General features: G+C 26.1%; 3 protein-coding genes and 1 long non-coding RNA gene across 15 annotated transcripts; 1 reads left to right on the top strand and 3 right to left on the bottom strand.

Annotated features, from left to right (window-relative positions):
- Positions 1-176: 176 nt before the first annotated feature.
- Positions 177-2,687, bottom strand: LOC122711457. Its single transcript, XR_006346102.1, has 3 exons — positions 2,561-2,687; positions 1,508-2,082; positions 177-889 (listed from the first exon to the last, which is right to left on the bottom strand). It is a non-coding gene; the product is annotated as an uncharacterized LOC122711457 (long non-coding RNA).
- Positions 2,688-6,890: 4,203 nt separating this feature from the next.
- Positions 6,891-11,824, bottom strand: LOC122711430 (uncharacterized protein CG3556). Of its 11 annotated transcripts, none has more exons than XM_043930205.1 (10): positions 11,681-11,824; positions 10,707-10,853; positions 10,474-10,616; positions 10,286-10,360; positions 10,087-10,207; positions 9,581-9,821; positions 9,175-9,422; positions 8,610-8,996; positions 8,008-8,496; positions 6,891-7,870 (listed from the first exon to the last, which is right to left on the bottom strand). In XM_043930205.1, exons 5-10 carry the CDS (start codon positions 10,193-10,195, stop codon positions 7,809-7,811), a joined length of 1,536 nt encoding a protein of 511 aa, XP_043786140.1. In that variant the 5' UTR covers positions 10,196-10,207; positions 10,286-10,360; positions 10,474-10,616; positions 10,707-10,853; positions 11,681-11,824; the 3' UTR covers positions 6,891-7,808. The 11 variants fall into 11 exon arrangements, with proteins under 11 accessions (XP_043786140.1, XP_043786138.1, XP_043786143.1 ...); XM_043930203.1 differs by having other exon boundaries at positions 10,701-10,853; XM_043930208.1 differs by having other exon boundaries at positions 8,616-8,996; positions 10,474-10,853.
- Positions 11,825-13,393: 1,569 nt separating this feature from the next.
- On the top strand, positions 13,394-15,974 carry LOC122711501 (protein I'm not dead yet-like). Its single transcript, XM_043930321.1, has 8 exons — positions 13,394-13,555; positions 13,629-14,009; positions 14,148-14,200; positions 14,513-14,825; positions 14,889-15,031; positions 15,144-15,238; positions 15,339-15,622; positions 15,696-15,974. Exons 1-8 carry the CDS (start codon positions 13,394-13,396, stop codon positions 15,963-15,965), a joined length of 1,701 nt encoding a protein of 566 aa, XP_043786256.1. The 3' UTR covers positions 15,966-15,974.
- A 180-nt stretch (positions 15,975-16,154) lies between these two features.
- On the bottom strand, positions 16,155-17,089 carry LOC122711507 (PAXIP1-associated glutamate-rich protein 1). Of its 2 annotated transcripts, XM_043930330.1 has the most exons (4): positions 17,060-17,089; positions 16,886-16,948; positions 16,625-16,785; positions 16,155-16,530 (listed from the first exon to the last, which is right to left on the bottom strand). In XM_043930330.1, exons 1-4 carry the CDS (start codon positions 17,072-17,074, stop codon positions 16,305-16,307), a joined length of 465 nt encoding a protein of 154 aa, XP_043786265.1. In that variant the 5' UTR covers positions 17,075-17,089; the 3' UTR covers positions 16,155-16,304. The 2 variants fall into 2 exon arrangements, with proteins under 2 accessions (XP_043786265.1, XP_043786266.1); XM_043930331.1 differs by lacking the exon at positions 17,060-17,089 and having other exon boundaries at positions 16,886-17,052.
- Positions 17,090-17,541: the final 452 nt, after the last annotated feature.

Genomic DNA, 17,541 nt, shown 5'->3' on the forward strand with positions numbered 1-17,541 from the left:
AGATCACATGTATTGTTACTTTCCTCATTTTCTTTACTAACTTTATTGCTAGTCTGAGATATTTAAAATATACAGAAATATTTTTATTCTGCTTTTTTTTTTAAATTTAATTAATAAATTAATAGTACTATTAGTTTCATGTGAGAAAAAATTTTTACTTATCTTTTTAAAAACTGTAAAAATAAATTCAAAAAATGAATTTTTCTTTCGTATATATTATTTCTTAATTAATTTTTAAGTTACAAATAATTGTAAATAATAGTGAATCAAAAAGAAAAAATTATAATCGATTCTATGATAAAAGCAATAAGAACATAATTTCTTTTCAAAAAAAATAAAATATTTTTCAATTTATTTTATTTCAGATAAGTAATTGAAAGAATCTCTATATCGATTAATTAATTTAATTTTCAATTAAGTAAATTAAAAATAAAATAAAAAAGAAATCAAAAATCTAAGTTTGACAACTTTCTTCCATTATTTCCATTTCTTCACACTCCCTGTTCGGTCTTTGTCTTTCTTCTCACGAAATCAAACATAAATTCATACGTGGTAAGTGAGACTCGCGTGCAGGCATACCGTCGATCGTTTGGTGTGGATATGTATGCGCACTCGCATAATAGCCTCGTTCCTGGCGCATTCGATGCTAGATACGTGAGACGTCGCGTAGATCCCTTCCAAGAGTTTGGGTCTCTGCGATAAACGATACTGTGCCACGCCACCCTAGGTCACGCTAGATGTAGTCTGGCGTGGCCTCGTGCCGTGAATCGGCAGGGGAATGGTCAGAGAAATAGTCACCACGGCATGGTATAGCAACGTGCTATTGGCGGCGCAACACGACGCTAACTTAACGGAGATAGCTTCGTAATAGTACCAGAACTTGATAAACCTTTGCAAAAAAAAAAAAAAAAAAAATACGAATAAGAAAATGCTTGGTTCAATTTCAATTCGAACTATAGGATTCTACTGCTCGTTTCAATTAAGATGTAAGTCGATGACGAAAAGTATGCTTTTTGAAATATATATATAAGTATATATATTATTAACTGCAAGTATATAATACATCTGTAAGGAATACGAAATTCGAGCCTGATTTCAATGATCTTAATCGATTGTAGAGAATAGCAGCTAGTGAAAAACGAAGAAGGATTGAAATCATTTGAAGAAATTTACGATATATTGTTTCAATATGATGTCACTTACTTCACTGAATGCAAGTGAATTCTTTCAATATTGGAGATGACTTTTAAATATATATATTTGCAATAAGAAACCGACCTATAACTTATCGAATATGTTTTTACAACAGGAAATCGAGAAATCTAAAAATTCATAGGAAAAATCTTAAATAATTCTTGATATTCAATTATAGAAGTTAAAACATATTGAAATGTTAAGAGAGTATGAAATGAACTTATGCTTCTTTTTATAAGAAAGGAGCAATAAGTTGGTAAAAAGTGAAAGTATAAAATATCTAATTTGATGAAGTAAAAAAATCGAAACGCACCTCGTATAGATTTCTGACGAACGATTTATCCAGTCAGATGGTTGGTTAGCTTGATAGGATGGGTAGGTGGCTGGATAGGTGGGTGGTTGGGTGGGTGGGAAACATGGATGGTTGGATAGTTGGGTGGTTCGGTGGTTAAGCGGTCGAATGGCCGTGCGATTCAAGTAAAACAGAAACGCGGGGTGAGGAAAGTGAGAGGAAAAGGTAGGGAACTAAAACAGGAAGGAAAGGGAAATAGGAAAGAGAAAAGAAATAGGAGAGAGTGACGACGGTATTGGATGGTGCGTCGTTAACGATAACGACGGCCACCGATTGTCCCGACGACGCCGGTCTGCACTCCGACGTTTCCCGCACTACTGCCGCTTCCCCTCCGACCTCTGGCTTGACGACACTCGGCCTCGAGCCGCCTTATTGCCGCGATAAATATAGAGCCTACTCCTCGAAAGCGTCTACCCACTCTATTTGGACTTTCTTCTTCCTCGTTGAATCTCTCCTTCTACTCCAAATTTTTAATTTTCTTGCTCTATATATATTTATATAATATATATATATATTTTTTTTTTAACTTTCTTATTCTGCAAATACAAAATGAAAAGTTATGAAAGGTGAGAAAATTATTAGGATATTCGGAAAAAATAAATTAAAGAAGTGATTGCAGAGATTGAAGAACAAACACGAAAAATATATGCACAAATGTCGATTGGATTTATTTATAAGCAATTTAATGTTACACTAAGTGAAATGGAATGAAGATAGGTGCAATAGAGAATGCAAATTAAAATTGTTAATTAATAAATAAATCTTGATCATTTTTGTATATCGACTTTTGTGTTTGTTTTAGAATCATCCTTATCATTCCAATTCTTAGAATCATCCTATTTTTTATCCATTATATAAAAACAGATATATTATTTATTAAGAAATTTTTACTTTGCAAAAATTCAAATATATAATTTAAAAAAAATATAATTTTTTTTGTAATTATAAAAATTAATTTGTCGAACTTATCGATAAAATAATAAAAAAATATGAAAAAGATCTGACAAAACTGACCTAATCCAAATGATACAATAAGTATAATTCGTTAATTTGATCATTAGACTAATTAGCTGATTTTTTTTTTTTTTTTTTACGTTCACGATGTTCAACCAGTTTCCACTTGCAAGTATAAGTGCGCCAAGTCTCTCTTTACCAGGCCCGACAGAGCGTCGTAATTTCAGCAAGAATAGAACGAGGTCGTGAACCAGACGTCCAACGAACAAACGTCAGACGAAAAGAGAAATGGTGAGGAGGTAGAAGAGAGAAAAGCAAAGATCGAAAGAACGAACAGAAACGGTCATATAGGTGGATGATGAGTTAGAGGAAGAAAAAGTAAGAGGAAAAGAGAACTGCCGAGAGAGGAACCTTGTTACAAAATCATTTCGTCGGCAGTACGATGGATCGATCGTAGCCATTTTGTATTCAGACATCGAAATACTGAGTTCAATGATTAATTATTGTATGCTTTGCTCTTTTTTCCTTTTCCTGCTGTCATGGATGCAATGAATTTGATTTGAAATCTCTTTTCTACTCTCCACATTAAGCGATAACGTTCTTATAATCTCGATGTAAATCTTTAATATAACAGTTATTTCGATAAGAGTTTTGAAAAAAATTACAAAATTTTTTAAAATTTATAAAATTTTAAAAAAATTTTGAAATATTATTTTTTAATCAATAATTTTTCAGTTTCTTTTTTTTATTACTACCCGTTATAGTGCACATTATCGTATAGTGTATATTATATAGCGCAAATTTAAAGCGGAAAATATCTTAAAGATGACAGTTCCATTCGAACAGCACAAGTTTCATTTAAATATAAAATTCGTGAAAAAACTTTTTTTTGATGAAATAAATGATTGAGCATGAAAAAGTGTAAATAAAAATAAGAATAAATAAGTAATAAGATAAATAATTTGTTGCTCTTTCAAAATAGAAATAAAGAAATATAATATAATAAGAGAGATAAAAAATGCAACTTATTCACAAATTCTTCAAATTTTTAGAATAAATCAATACAATACTCTTATTTGCAATCTTCTATGAATAAAAAATAATTTCGTATTTTCTCTTTTGTGGTTAAGATTTTTTTATTGTTTAAAATTTAAGATAACGCAATATCAAGTTAATTCATCTGTAAAATATTTTTATAATTTTATTCTCATTTATAGTATTATCTATTACTGAATATCTAAATGATTAACAATAAATCTTACAATCTTATTCTCACTGGTTGTATTTGCACAATCATAATCTATACATAATTAAATATGATCTATAATATATAATTAAAGACTGGATATAACAAACATTGAAAATATTAAAGGAATATTTTCGAAAGAATATTTTGATTATTAAAATGTAATATATATAGATAATATATAAAAATTTATTTTTTATGTATCATATTATATATTTTTAATTTAATAATTTAAAAAAATTTTAATTAACAAATATGATAATTATAAATATAATATTAATGATACAATATTATGGCATTTACAACTTTTTTTTAAGTCTTTTTCTTAATCTTAGCTATATTTATTATAAATCTATTAAATCGTTCAGAAATAAAATGTAGTAAAATTGTTAATCTTTCATGATTCTTCAAACGTTATAATAATAATATATCTATCTAATTTTTGGATAAAATACTGAAAATATCTGCTTTGAAAAAATGAAATGGAATGAATCAAAAAAACGAGAGAGAGAGAGAGAGAGAGAGAGAGAGAGAGAGAGAGAGATCAAACAAAAATGATACAGAATTGACGAGTAAATCAACAATTGATAACTTTATGACGACATATTGTATAATTACATGTATAATTATTCGAATAGAGTAAAAAAAAAATTACAAATTATAGAATTACAAAGATATGAATTCTCAACTTATCTAGTGATATCATTCGTTAATATGTCTATGGCCTGCAAACATTTATATATATGGCTATAATATATCTATCTATATTGGCAGCATCCCGAAATTTAAACATCGGCTTACCGCAAACCGATTACAAATTTTTCCACACGAATATCCTGTCAGCAATTTTCTGGCGAATATCTCGCCAACATAGATATCTATTTCGTTTTTTTTTTCTTGCTGATTTTTACTCTCTACCTGAGTTTTTGTTTTTACTTCAAATGCATCGATCGTCTGCATATGCTTGCTGATTCTCATTCACCGTATCCATATAATTGTTGTAATATAATCGATGATTATAAAGAATATAACATGAAAAGAAGATAAATGAAGAAAGAGAAGAAATTGATTTAAAAAAAAGAATTTTGATAAAATCTGCAACACATTCGGAAATGCAATAAAATATGTTGTTTATAATTTAATTTTTATATAAATTTATAGTTTTTGTAAAAAAAGATATTATTCAAAAATCATTTTTTATAAAAAAGATAAAAATGTATATTGAATTGTGAACTTAATTATCAATCATCAAAGATATAAAGGATAATTAAAATACAAAAAAATTGGAATATAATTAAGATTGGAATAAAATGTATAATATAATTTTTAAATTTATAATTTTCATTCAAATAATATTATTTGAAAATTATTTCTTACAAAAATAATAAAAATGTATAATAATATAAACCAGTTATTATTATGAAAGATCATCGATGAAAATGGATGAATTAAAAAAAGATTGAATATGATAGCCAAATTTAATTTTTTACGTAATTTTTTACGTAAAAAGTAGAAATGGATATAAGATACAGCTAGCAGCACATAGCACGACATCTATTATTCGTCACATTATGTGTATTTCATATGTGACTCTATACTATGCTACAATACTGCTCTTTTCAGATTAATTATCTTAATGTTTTGAAATATTTAAGAAAAATTAATAAACAACAAAGTTTTTATTTTTTATTAAAAATAAAAAATTTAATATTTCGTAATAGTTTATATTATTTTTTAGAATATATGTGTAGCAAATAATACATCATTAATATAGTTATCTATATATTTTGATTAACTAGATGTTAAAATATCGTGCAATGTTTAATCAATGATTGTTATTAATTATACTTGATAAATGAAGATAAAAATAATATATAATCATATTTTAAAAACAAGATAATCACAGAAAAAAAATTTAAGGTAATTCTATTTTGATCTTCTCATTTTTATATTATTTAATATAAAAAAAATATAAATTTAAAAAATTATTAACTTGTCAAAAACTAATTCATGAGATTCATCCAATCAATTAAATTCGCATTTCATAAAACTTTTTTATAGATCTGCACATTATATATATATATAGTATATAATATATATAGTATTCAATATAGTATTGAAAAAGAATCATAAATGATAAGCAATCAATTATTAGAATTATGGATCTAGTAATTCATCTAGTGATTCAAAATAAAAGAATGAAACAAGAAAACAAAAAAAGAAAACAGGTTAAAATGAAAGAGTTAAGTAAATCTAATAGAAATTGAGATTGATAATTATTATATTACAATTATCAAATATGAAACTTAAAATTGTAATTAAAAGATCAATTATATATAAAAATTACGTGAAATTTGAAATTAAAATTTTTCAACGAGATCTTTATTTTATAAAGTTGAAATTATACATTTTTAAGTATAAAATGGAAACGCTGAAACAAAAAATTAACAATGAAAGATAATATTGTTCGATATGTATGTGATTTTATAACTTTCAATTTTTTATTATTCTTTATAGGTTCTAATATGTTAAATACTAATCTGCAAACAGTTTTTCAAAATCCACATTTTTTAAAAAAATCAATTCTAAAAAAATTGAAATTCTTTTTAATTTTAGAAATATTTATTTTTACAGTAATAGTTATTCAGTTGTTCTTGATTTAAAATAATTCAATAAATTTTCACGAACACTATGTAAATAGTTATTAGATTATAAACATCTAAATATTTAAATAATAATCTAAGTTAAAAGGACACTAAAAATGCATTCATTTTTTTTTTATATTTTTCAATTTATTTTAAAAATTAAGAATCTAGGAGAAAATTTAAGTATATTATGTGATAGAGCGGAATTGCAGAATCGCAACAAAGCAATTTTTTATTAAAAGCAACTATTATTCTAAAAATATAAAATATTTTAAAATTAAAAAAATTATAATTTTTTTTAAATTAATTTTTTTTAAATTAATTTTTTTTAAATTAATTTTTATGATTTTTAGCAAAAATTGTTTGCAGGTTCGTATTCAGTATATTAATTTCTATAAGAAATATATATTGATTATGAAATTAAAAAAAAAAATTAAAATTTGTCAAAATAAAATCAATATAATTTATATATATTTTTAAGCATTGTGAATATACTTATTATATAAGTTTTTTTAAATAGCTAATCGATAAATTAGTTTTACTAAGAATAATCAATCTTTCGTTGATATTCATTAGTGTTATTAACACGAAGATGTAATCATATTTTATATATATAAATCTAATTCAAAAGAATAAAATGCCATAATACAATTAGTAATTCGACATTTTATTAATTTCAATATTATTTAATTTCAATATTAATTCAATATAGGAACAAAGGAAACTGTAGGTATATCATAATATTAGGCAAATTATGAAAAACTATTGATCAAAATGTATCTTCTTCCGGATTAATTTTAATGTATTGTGACAAGCAGATATTTTGTCTTGTAGCGCAGGTATTCGGTGATTATAAAGCAATATGCGCAGTAAAATATCAAGAAATAGATTAGTTACTAATACATATAGATATGGGATTTATTAAATATCAATCAATACGTTGATATTATATGGTATCGCCATATCATATAAGTAGGTACGATGTGGTTGTGCATTGCAGTTTCATAGAAAATATGCTGTTAGCTTAAATAACTATACGCATGGTACATCATTACTTTATACCACGTCAGTCCAATAGCGATGTCGTGTATTACCGACTTATTATTGAATCAGCTCGATTAGAGCAAAGTTTAAAGAATCAGTCACTGCCAACTCTATTTTTTCGGCACTTTCCTAAGAACACAACATACGAGCAATTCATACGAAGATATTCCAGGAAAATGCCGCGTACATTGTATGCCATACATATATTTAGCGATGGCAGTGAATAGAGTAAGCCCTCGTTTTCGAGCGACTAAGAATTATTTCTACTCTTTGTTTTTGTCTTCTCACAATCCTGTATGCACACACAGTTCCATTTTTCTATCATCTTTTGTTTTTCGTTTGTTTCGACTGAATGTCGATGTATTACTGCTTCTCATAGTTTTTTATACCAAAACAGATAATGATCTCCCTCGCTAATCTGTAGATCATCCACACCTAAAAAATAAATTTTTAGATAATCTTATAAAAATGATTTTAAAATGAGGAAATAACATAAACGCAATCTATAATTGATTATGCCCAAATAAAAAAAATTATATGAAATTATATGAAATAAAATTATTTTTACATACCACCAGGTGCGACTAGTTGATTACCCGGTGGTGAAGTTGAATCTGGTGGAGAATTAAGACGATATAACAACCAATAATGATAAGACATTGGTTCCTCCTTATAACCGGCTATCGTGTGGACATAATGTCCATTTGGCCATTCAGATGCAACGAATTGAAAATGTGGTGACATTTCTGCAGCTAGAAGCATCACTTCGTAAAATGTTTCATTTTTAGGAGCAGTCACTATCAAACTGTATGTCTCATTCACATTACTGCCAACCCATAAAGTATAAGAAACGTTCACCATGATTGGTGTTGTACTAGTAATGATTACGCCGTCTGTGTTATTCGTATTGAAAGTATTTGTTGCATTATTGCCATTAGTTCCACTATTACTATTATTTCCATTAGTTCCGTTATTTCCAGTAGTAACATTACTTGTGTTGGTTCCAGAAATTACAAATATTGATATACTATCGTTACGATTACTTGAAACTGGTGTTGACTCTGCATTATAACGAATATTATAACGAATCGAAATATTTATAAAAATACACAATAAAAAAAAGAAGAGAAATTAAATGAATGAAAGCAAAAAAAAAAAAAAAAAAGAGACTTACCATTACCATTTGTGGTAAATTTTGGTGATGAAGTTTCAGAAAATCCTTGTCCGCAATCAAGAGTTCTAATACTAGCTAAACCACGCGGTGCTATACCAAGTAGTGCTTCAGCAGTTACTCGAACATCCCCAAAAGAACCATCAGTTTGTTGTTGACTTGTTAACCAAGCTAAAGCGGTAGATCTATTCCAATTATCAGCAGGCTCATTTTCTACCTCTTCAAGAGCTTGCATTACCAAAGCCGTTGTTCGTATGTCTCCAAAACTACCATCGAGTTTTTGTTGCTGTGCTAAGCCGACCGATGGTTTACGCACAAAATGATGAAGATTTCGATGTCTGTGATCCTGAACAATGCACTTTAAGGCCAAGATTACCATTGCAACAGTATCTAAAATCAGAAAGATAAATTAAAAATTATCTGTAATTATTTTAAGAAAGAAATATCAATTAAAAGCTAACTATATATAATATAATCTATATATAATCTATATATAATCTATATATAATATAATATCTATAATCTATATATAATGTAATCTAGATAATATTGGAACAATAATACTCACCAATATTATGATCTTGAGCAGCGTTTGCAATATCTAATAACCGACGTATCTGTCTCTTTCGTACATGAGCTTGTGCATTACACGCAGCTAATGTTGTTAACGCAAATTCAAAATCAGTCGGTGGTTCATGATGTTGAAGCGTTCCAATCAAGTCATGACCATGGAATTGTCTTGGATCTGTGCACATAGCATTTAAGGCAAGTGTATAGCGTGCTAATCGAACAGGAGAAAAATTAACTTCTCTATGCCTATAAATAATATAATATATTACACAATTATATTTCTTCATTATCCAGCAAATAAAAATTAATCAATTCTATTTATTTATTTGTTAATAAATTGTTAATGAATTTCTATTTAAAATCTAGTTTCATCATGTAAATAAAAAGTATATTACAAATATTACCTCCACAATAGTAACACTATTTCAAGTTCCATTTGTTTACTACTCAATTGTAGTTCGAGAGGAGCTGCAGGTGCAACGTTATCATCTCGCGAGAGATTGCTCAATCGAAGAACTAACAAAACTCGATGAGTATCGTTTCCCCAACCGGCATCTTTATTACGTTGGCTCCACAACCATGTAGTTGCGCGTTCCAAAATGTTTTCTGCATTGATATCGCTCGAACCAGATTCTGAGATAGTATCTACAATAAATGATAAGCTTCTTTTTCTATTTTAAATTATCGTTTTTTTCTTTATCATTTTTTTCATTATTAAAAAATAAAAATTTTATTGTATTGAAGTATTGAAGTACGAACATTGATATAGAATGGCTAAAACAAAGTGACCTAAACCGATAGATCCAAATTTATTTAATTTTCATTATTTAATTAGCATTATCGCCGAATATTAATTTTAATAGATTAAAAATAATTCGATCATCGTATTAATAATAAAAAAATACTATACCTTTGGCATATACAATATTCAATGTGCACAAATATGTTAAAATCAGAATCATTATAGCTGCCATACTTGCTCTTCCCCACATTTTCACTGAATATCGAACAATACACATAAATAATGTTATCTGTAAAACAATATACATAATAATAAAAATGTTCAATTATTTTCTTCGTTGAAGCTAAACATTTAATTAACATCTTACTATTTTGTATTCATACTATACATATTACTTTTTCAGCCTGTTATATTTGAGTAATTTTCTTAGAATCTTAGAAATCTTAAAAATATCATTCATTAATAAAAATCGTGGGTGTTCAATGATCAAGAATAATGATGAATATTGCTCGAAAATTATATATTTGAAATGACATAGAAAATTAAAATAATCACCAGAATAATCAGACACTGGCAAAAAAAGATATGATTATCATCACCGCTACCACCACGATCACATTCAACGTCGCTACGCCCGCGGAAACGCTACTGGGTACAATGCGATATTGCGTGGGATCGATATCGCGGCACTCGCCATTCTACAAGTCGATATATATACATATACATACTACTTTCCAACTAAATATATGTAGCTGCTTTCTTTTTATGTCAGTGTCTCTCACCCTCACCCACTATCACCCTTTTAATCACACTGTGTTCCAACTTTGACTCGATTATTATAATTTCGTTTTTTATTTTCATTGTGAAATTTATTCATGACTCCTTATCAGCTCTATTATGCCTTTATGATCGTTTCTTTTTTTTTCATGAAATCGCTAAAAAGATTATACACTTTATTATTAATAAATAACTAACATTTGATTAACTTTTTTTTTTACCTTAGAAATAAGAAATATTCTTAAACAGTTGGAATACAATAATGGTAAAATTTTTAATAAATTTAATAATTATAAATGTTTGATAATATCTTGATTTTTTAATTGAATATTATAAATTATAAATTTATTATAAATCACGTTTTGTTTATTCATTGAAAGCATCGAATTTTCACAATTTTATATAACAGAAAAATAATCGATGATATAAATTTTAAATAAATAAAAATTATTATTCTTTTATTCTATCTCAATTCTATATTTAATTTCTTATTTTATGTAAATTTATATATATATTTTTCATCTATTTTTTCCTTTCATTTTAATCTAAAGAAAGTTTAATTAAGCCAATAATAATGAAGATATTGAAAACTATCATCTAAATTTAGTCAATATTCGTTTAAATTAGTCAATAATACGAAAGAAAAATAAAAAAAAAGAATAAAAAAAAATAAGATAATATAATTCCATTTATTTCATTATTAAAATTGAATAAGAAAGAAAAGAATAGTGATTAGTTTTTTGTATATAATTTATATTTCAAATGTTATTAAAAAAAAATGTCAAAAAACGAAATAGAATAAGAAATAAGAATATTGATAATAATAATAATAAATTATAATATAATATATTGTATTATCATATTATATTGTTTATTCTCTGAGAAAATCATAATTTAAATTAAGAAAAGATGTATTTCGTGAGTATAAAATTTTCGTGAGTCGAAAATAGATATATACAAATATGCATGCATATTATTTGCTTACCTTCCTAAAAATATATTATTTCAAATAATTCGTGTTTATTTTGCAACACACATTCACTCAAATGCATACAATATTTTCTAATATCTTTTAAAGCAATTAAACATCGAATATATTAACTTCAACAAATTTATTGATACGACTGACGCGGACAATCACTGTTGAGACCGATGCAATGAGAGGTAAAGGGTGTAAAGGGCTTCAAGATCGCCCTCTTTCTTTTATTATTGCAATAAATTGAGGCGCCATATTTAAGATTATATTATTGACTAGATATATCTACATTCTATAAATATATTATTAATCTTATTTTATTCAATAAGATAAATAAATCAAACTGGATGATATTATTGTTAAATTTGAAAAAATAAAATTTATTTTTTTTTCATTAATCATAAACAAACTCGTGCGCGCGCATGAACATATGCTACATCACATACGAGGATAAAAATAACCTAAGTACGAAATTCGTAATTTTATATTTATCATATCATATAGTATTCACAATTAAATTCAAATTTAATTTTAAATACAAATACAAATTATCACATAGAATAGATCTAATATTGCATTTTTTCCATTCCTCATTAATGTTGATTTACCATTTTATCATCATTTTCAACGTTATCAATTTGATTCAGAATAAAATTAAGCAACATTAATAATGTTTGGAATTAAAATTAAATTTCAATATAAATATTTTTATTTGTTATTATAAATAACAAATAAAAATAGTTTGTTATTGTATATCTTATAAACATATATAAAATATTGCATTTTATATATAATTATGTATATTTGTGAACATATATAGTTATGCACGACTTGTTTTTACTATGTGATATTTTATCTTTGTATAAAAATATAATAATGAGCAATTTTTTTTTTGGATTTTCTTTTTTTTTTTATCATATACATTTTTATGTAATATTATTCGCCAGACCACAGACTAAATGTAAAATCCAAGTGTTCAATGTCCGGTCGATAAAATAAATGTTTGTGATGTTGCTACAAGAATTAAGAATCAATGCCATCTCTTGAGTATTTTTGAAATGATGTTTTTTTGTATTTAGGAAACAATCAATTCTTATCCTATTTTTATCTTTTTCCTATTATTTATTCTTATTTATTTTTCTATTTTTCTATATTTATATTTTTTATATTTTCTTATTTATATTTTTCCTATTCCAAAATTAGGATATTATATATATTAGATAGAATTAAATAATAGAATGCAATAATAAAATTTTTAAAAATTTTGCGACTATCTCGAAAATTAAAATTCATCTTATTGTTAGTTTAAAAAAATAGTTTAAAAACATTTTTTTTAAATATTAATTTTTAAAAATTATCAAAATCGTAAAAGACACATTTTTTTAACAAGTTTACTTTGTAAAGATTATTTTAATTTGAATTGCTTATATATAAGAGAAAATCTGAAAAATATAATGATTTTTTAATAAAAACGCTTTATTCATTTTTTATTCACTAATTCATTGAACTCAATTTTTGTTCGCTTATTATCTGAAAAAACATTTATAAAAATCATCAAACATAAACATAAATTGTAACAAAAGAAATTAAAAACAAATAATACGTGCATAGATACATATATGATAAATAAAAACAAATCGATTAGAGCTAGTTTGTCACTCTTGATAAAAGAAATATTGAATTCGTTATTTAATCAATGTTTAGAAAAAATGATGTAAAAATATGGCCAATAGAGAAGATATAGTGGAACCGATACCAACGACACGACGGCTAATAGAAATTCTATGGCTGATATTACAATTTCTCAAAATATACTGGAAAATAGTGTTTGCCTTATCTTGGCTACTTATACTAATAATTTTACTTACGACTTATAATACTTCGGTATTATAATTTAGTTTGAAAATTAGTTTTAAGAAATTAAATTATAAAAAGATTTATTTTATGATATTTTTAGGAAACTAGATGCGCTTTTGTCGTATTATTATTGGCTGGTTATTGGATTACTGAATGTTTTCCTATGGCAGTTACTTCCATAATTCCAGTTGTGTTATTTCCAGCATTTGGAATATTAACTTCACAAGAAGTTTGTGGTTGTTACATGAATGATACTATAATGGTTTTTATAGGAGGTTTAATTCTTGCTATAGCAATCGAACATAGTGGATTACATTTACGAATCGCTCTTGGAGTAATGAAAGTAGTTGGATGTACTCATGCAAAAATACTTGGTAGTCTTTGTGCTGTAACCACTTTAATATCCATGTGGATTACAAATACTGCAACAACTGCCATGATGGTGCCGATCATATTCGCAATTCTGAATCAATTAGAACAGGTTCTTATTATTTTCATCTTAATTTTTTTTTTTTTTCATTCATCTGTAAATATATAATATATTTCTAATTATTTGAATATTACTGAGAAAATTCTCTTCTAATTTTATTTAAATCTTCAATCTTTTTCTTTTCTTTAGGCTGGACTTTGTGAAGTCTACATAGAGAAAATTGTTCCGGAATCTACAGAACCGTAAGATATAATAAATAACATAAATAAATAACAATAGAAATAATAAATATAAAGAAAGATAAGCAAAATATAAATGAAATTGAAATTAGAATGAAATAGAATAGGGAATAGAAATAAGATAAAAGGAAGGAAGGGAAAAAAAAAGAAAAGAGTAAAAAGAAACATCGAAAGAAAAAAAAAGGGAAAAATAAAAAAAAATAAGAAAAAAGAAAAAGAGGAGAAAAGAAGGAAAAAAGAGAAAGAGAAGGAAAAATTTACTTATTTGAATAATTATTATTATGATTATGATTTTCTCATTTTAACATATTGCAGAATACAAGAACCAACAAATATAACAAAAGCTTATTTACTGGCTGCTGCATATTGTTCAAGCATTGGTGGCACAGGAACACTTGTAGGTACGGGTACTAATCTTACATTTAAAGGAATTTTCGAAAGTACATTTCCACTTGCCGAGCCTATTACCTTCACAAATTGGATGATAGCTTCTATACCACAAATGGCTATTAATTCCTTCTTGACGTGGATTTATCTTCGCATAGCTTTTATGGGTTATCTTAGACCGAAAAGCAAAGATGCAGCAGCAGCAGCTATTGGTACAGAAGGAGAAGCGATTACGAACGAAGTAATCAAAAATTATACATTTTTTTATTACAGAATGATTTATTTATTATTCCTCTGTTTACAGGTAATAGGTCAAAGATATAAAGAACTAGGAAAAATGTCATTTCATGAATTATCAGTTGCTATCCTTTTTATTATTTGCGTAATTTTATGGTTATTTCGAAAACCTGGTTTTGTAGCAGGATGGGCAGAATATTTAACACAAATGTTAAATATCTTTTTATATGTTTTATTTAATTCTCATCAATTTAAAAAATATATAAATACACAAATATTTATTCATTATAAATCTTTCATTATCTATGAATTTCATTGACAGAGATGTTCGAGATTCATTGCCTGTCATAGGTATATCAGTCCTAATGTTTTATATACCGAAAGATTTAAATTTTCTTTCTAGTTTTAGCAGAGATCGTAAGTATAAAAAAAGCAATTGTGGATAATAATTTTCATTATATAATTTTTAGATATTCGAATTATCTATTTATCATAATGTCTTTCATTTTTTTCGTAGCGGAAATAAGACCTATTAAATCTTCTGAAGGTTTGATTACATGGAGCTTAATCCAAAAAAAGATGCCTTGGGGTTTAATGTTTCTTTTGGGCGGTGGTTTTGCAATATCCAGAGCCACTGTTGCTTCCGGAATGGCAAGAATGATTGGACAAGCAATGATACCATTACGATATTTGCCTCCAGCATTAGTTATGATTTTCGTTTCCTTTTTCATTGGCACTTTTACGGAATTTACTGCGAATGTCGGTGTTGCAAATATTACCTTACCAATTGTAGCACAAATGGTAAAAGATTACTTGAAAAACTAATATTACTTATAACTTATCAACCTGTTAATAATTACTTTTTTACTTACAGTGTATAGCAATGGAGATGAATCCATTATATTTAATGGTGCCAGCAACTATAATGTGTTCTTATTCTTTTCGATTACCGGCTGGTACGCCTCCAAATGCAATTATAGCTATGGTTGGAAAATTGAAAACTAAATATTTAATGATGGGAGGTTGCATTCCTTCCATATATACTCTTTTAATAAATTCTTTTTTTTTCATTATATGGGGTACTCGTGTTTGGAGTACAGATGAATTTCCAGATTGGGCTAAATACGAAAAACAAAACGTATAAATTTTTATATTTTTTTTTTATTTATTAAATAATTTAATATATTTAATATTTGTTAAATAAATATACATAACCATATTTAATTAAAAAATAATAAGTCGTATTGAAATACTTATATATACATATGTTCTGTGTCAAAAAAAAATACAAATAATATTTATCTACATATCTAATTAAATAATGCGAAAAATATTATGCTAATATAAAAAATTTTAATTAGAGTTTAAAATTGATATTAATAATCAAATTTAAATGTATTCAAATATTGAAGAAAAAAACAATCTACTAATCATAAAATTTTCATATATAAACATTTATGCTGAAATTGATGTAACGAGAGTTTTAGATTGGTTGTGTCTTTGATACAGATGATTCGATCTTTTTTGGACTTGAATTGATTTCCTGTTGCTCTAACCTACGATGTCGCAACATAGTAGATAGTACACCATTAAAGCTAGCAGTCTTCTTCTTAGCACTTCCTTTTGGAGTACTTTCTCCAGTTCTACGAACTGGTAATCTTGGTGATGACATTTCATCCATAAAATCAAAATCTGATTTTTCTTCCGCTCTAAATAAAAAAATAGAATGACAGTAACACGAAAAAATAAAATATGATAATAACAAAATTAGTGATAATCTTAAATATTAAAATCTATAAGTACTTGTATTCTTGTGAGCCATTATCTTGTTGCCGATTGTTTGAAGGAATAGGTGATGGACCTCTTCTACCAGGACATTTCCATTCGAGTTCTGAAACTCTATTATTAGTTTCAAGAGCTTCAATTAATGTTAATATATCATCAGGTTTCAAAGTCCATTCATTCTAAACAAATATCAAAATAAAAAAACAAAGAAAGAAAAGTAAACCATGTAAACAAAACTGTATATATTATTGCTTTTATTATTATTTCCTTTTTATTCACCTTTCCATCCATTTCATATTTCTCATCGTCTGAACATTCTATCGACCAATCTTCTTCGTTGCACTCCATTTATCAAAATATATAAAAATATTCTCAAATAATCATTTAATTAACATAAAATTTATATATTTAGAATCAAATATTTATATTTATATAAATATAAAACATTCTAACCTGTAACGAAACCATAATCTTGAATCAAGACTCACGACACAAGGTATAGTTGCAATTAATTTCACTAGTTGTCGCTTTTTAACAACATATAAATTCGAATACAAAGTTACAAATAATTATGAAAAATTAAAAAATATTTATATTATTATTGAAGATATACAAAATATGTATATTTTTTAAAATGATTTTGATTAATATAATGACTAATCGTAGCAATTTATTCTTCCAATGCACATTTTTATATTAAAAAATTATATTAAACAATTGTATTAAATAATGATTATAATTGTATATTTTATTCTTATTTATGAAATGATAGAAATGTCAAAATGAAAGGCAAAAAAGCAAAATACGATGAAAGAGAATGAAGGATTGATCAACAAATACGATAATGGTTAAAGATCAAATATCAAATATTATCAACGCGCATGTTCCTTCCCATAATTTTTTCAGCGTGATAGATCACATCGCATGAAAACGTT

The sequence above is a fragment of the Apis laboriosa genome, unplaced genomic scaffold (genome assembly GCF_014066325.1).
Source record: "Apis laboriosa isolate Shangri-la unplaced genomic scaffold, ASM1406632v1 scaffold170_cov151, whole genome shotgun sequence".
NCBI lineage: Eukaryota > Metazoa > Arthropoda > Insecta > Hymenoptera > Apidae > Apis > Apis laboriosa.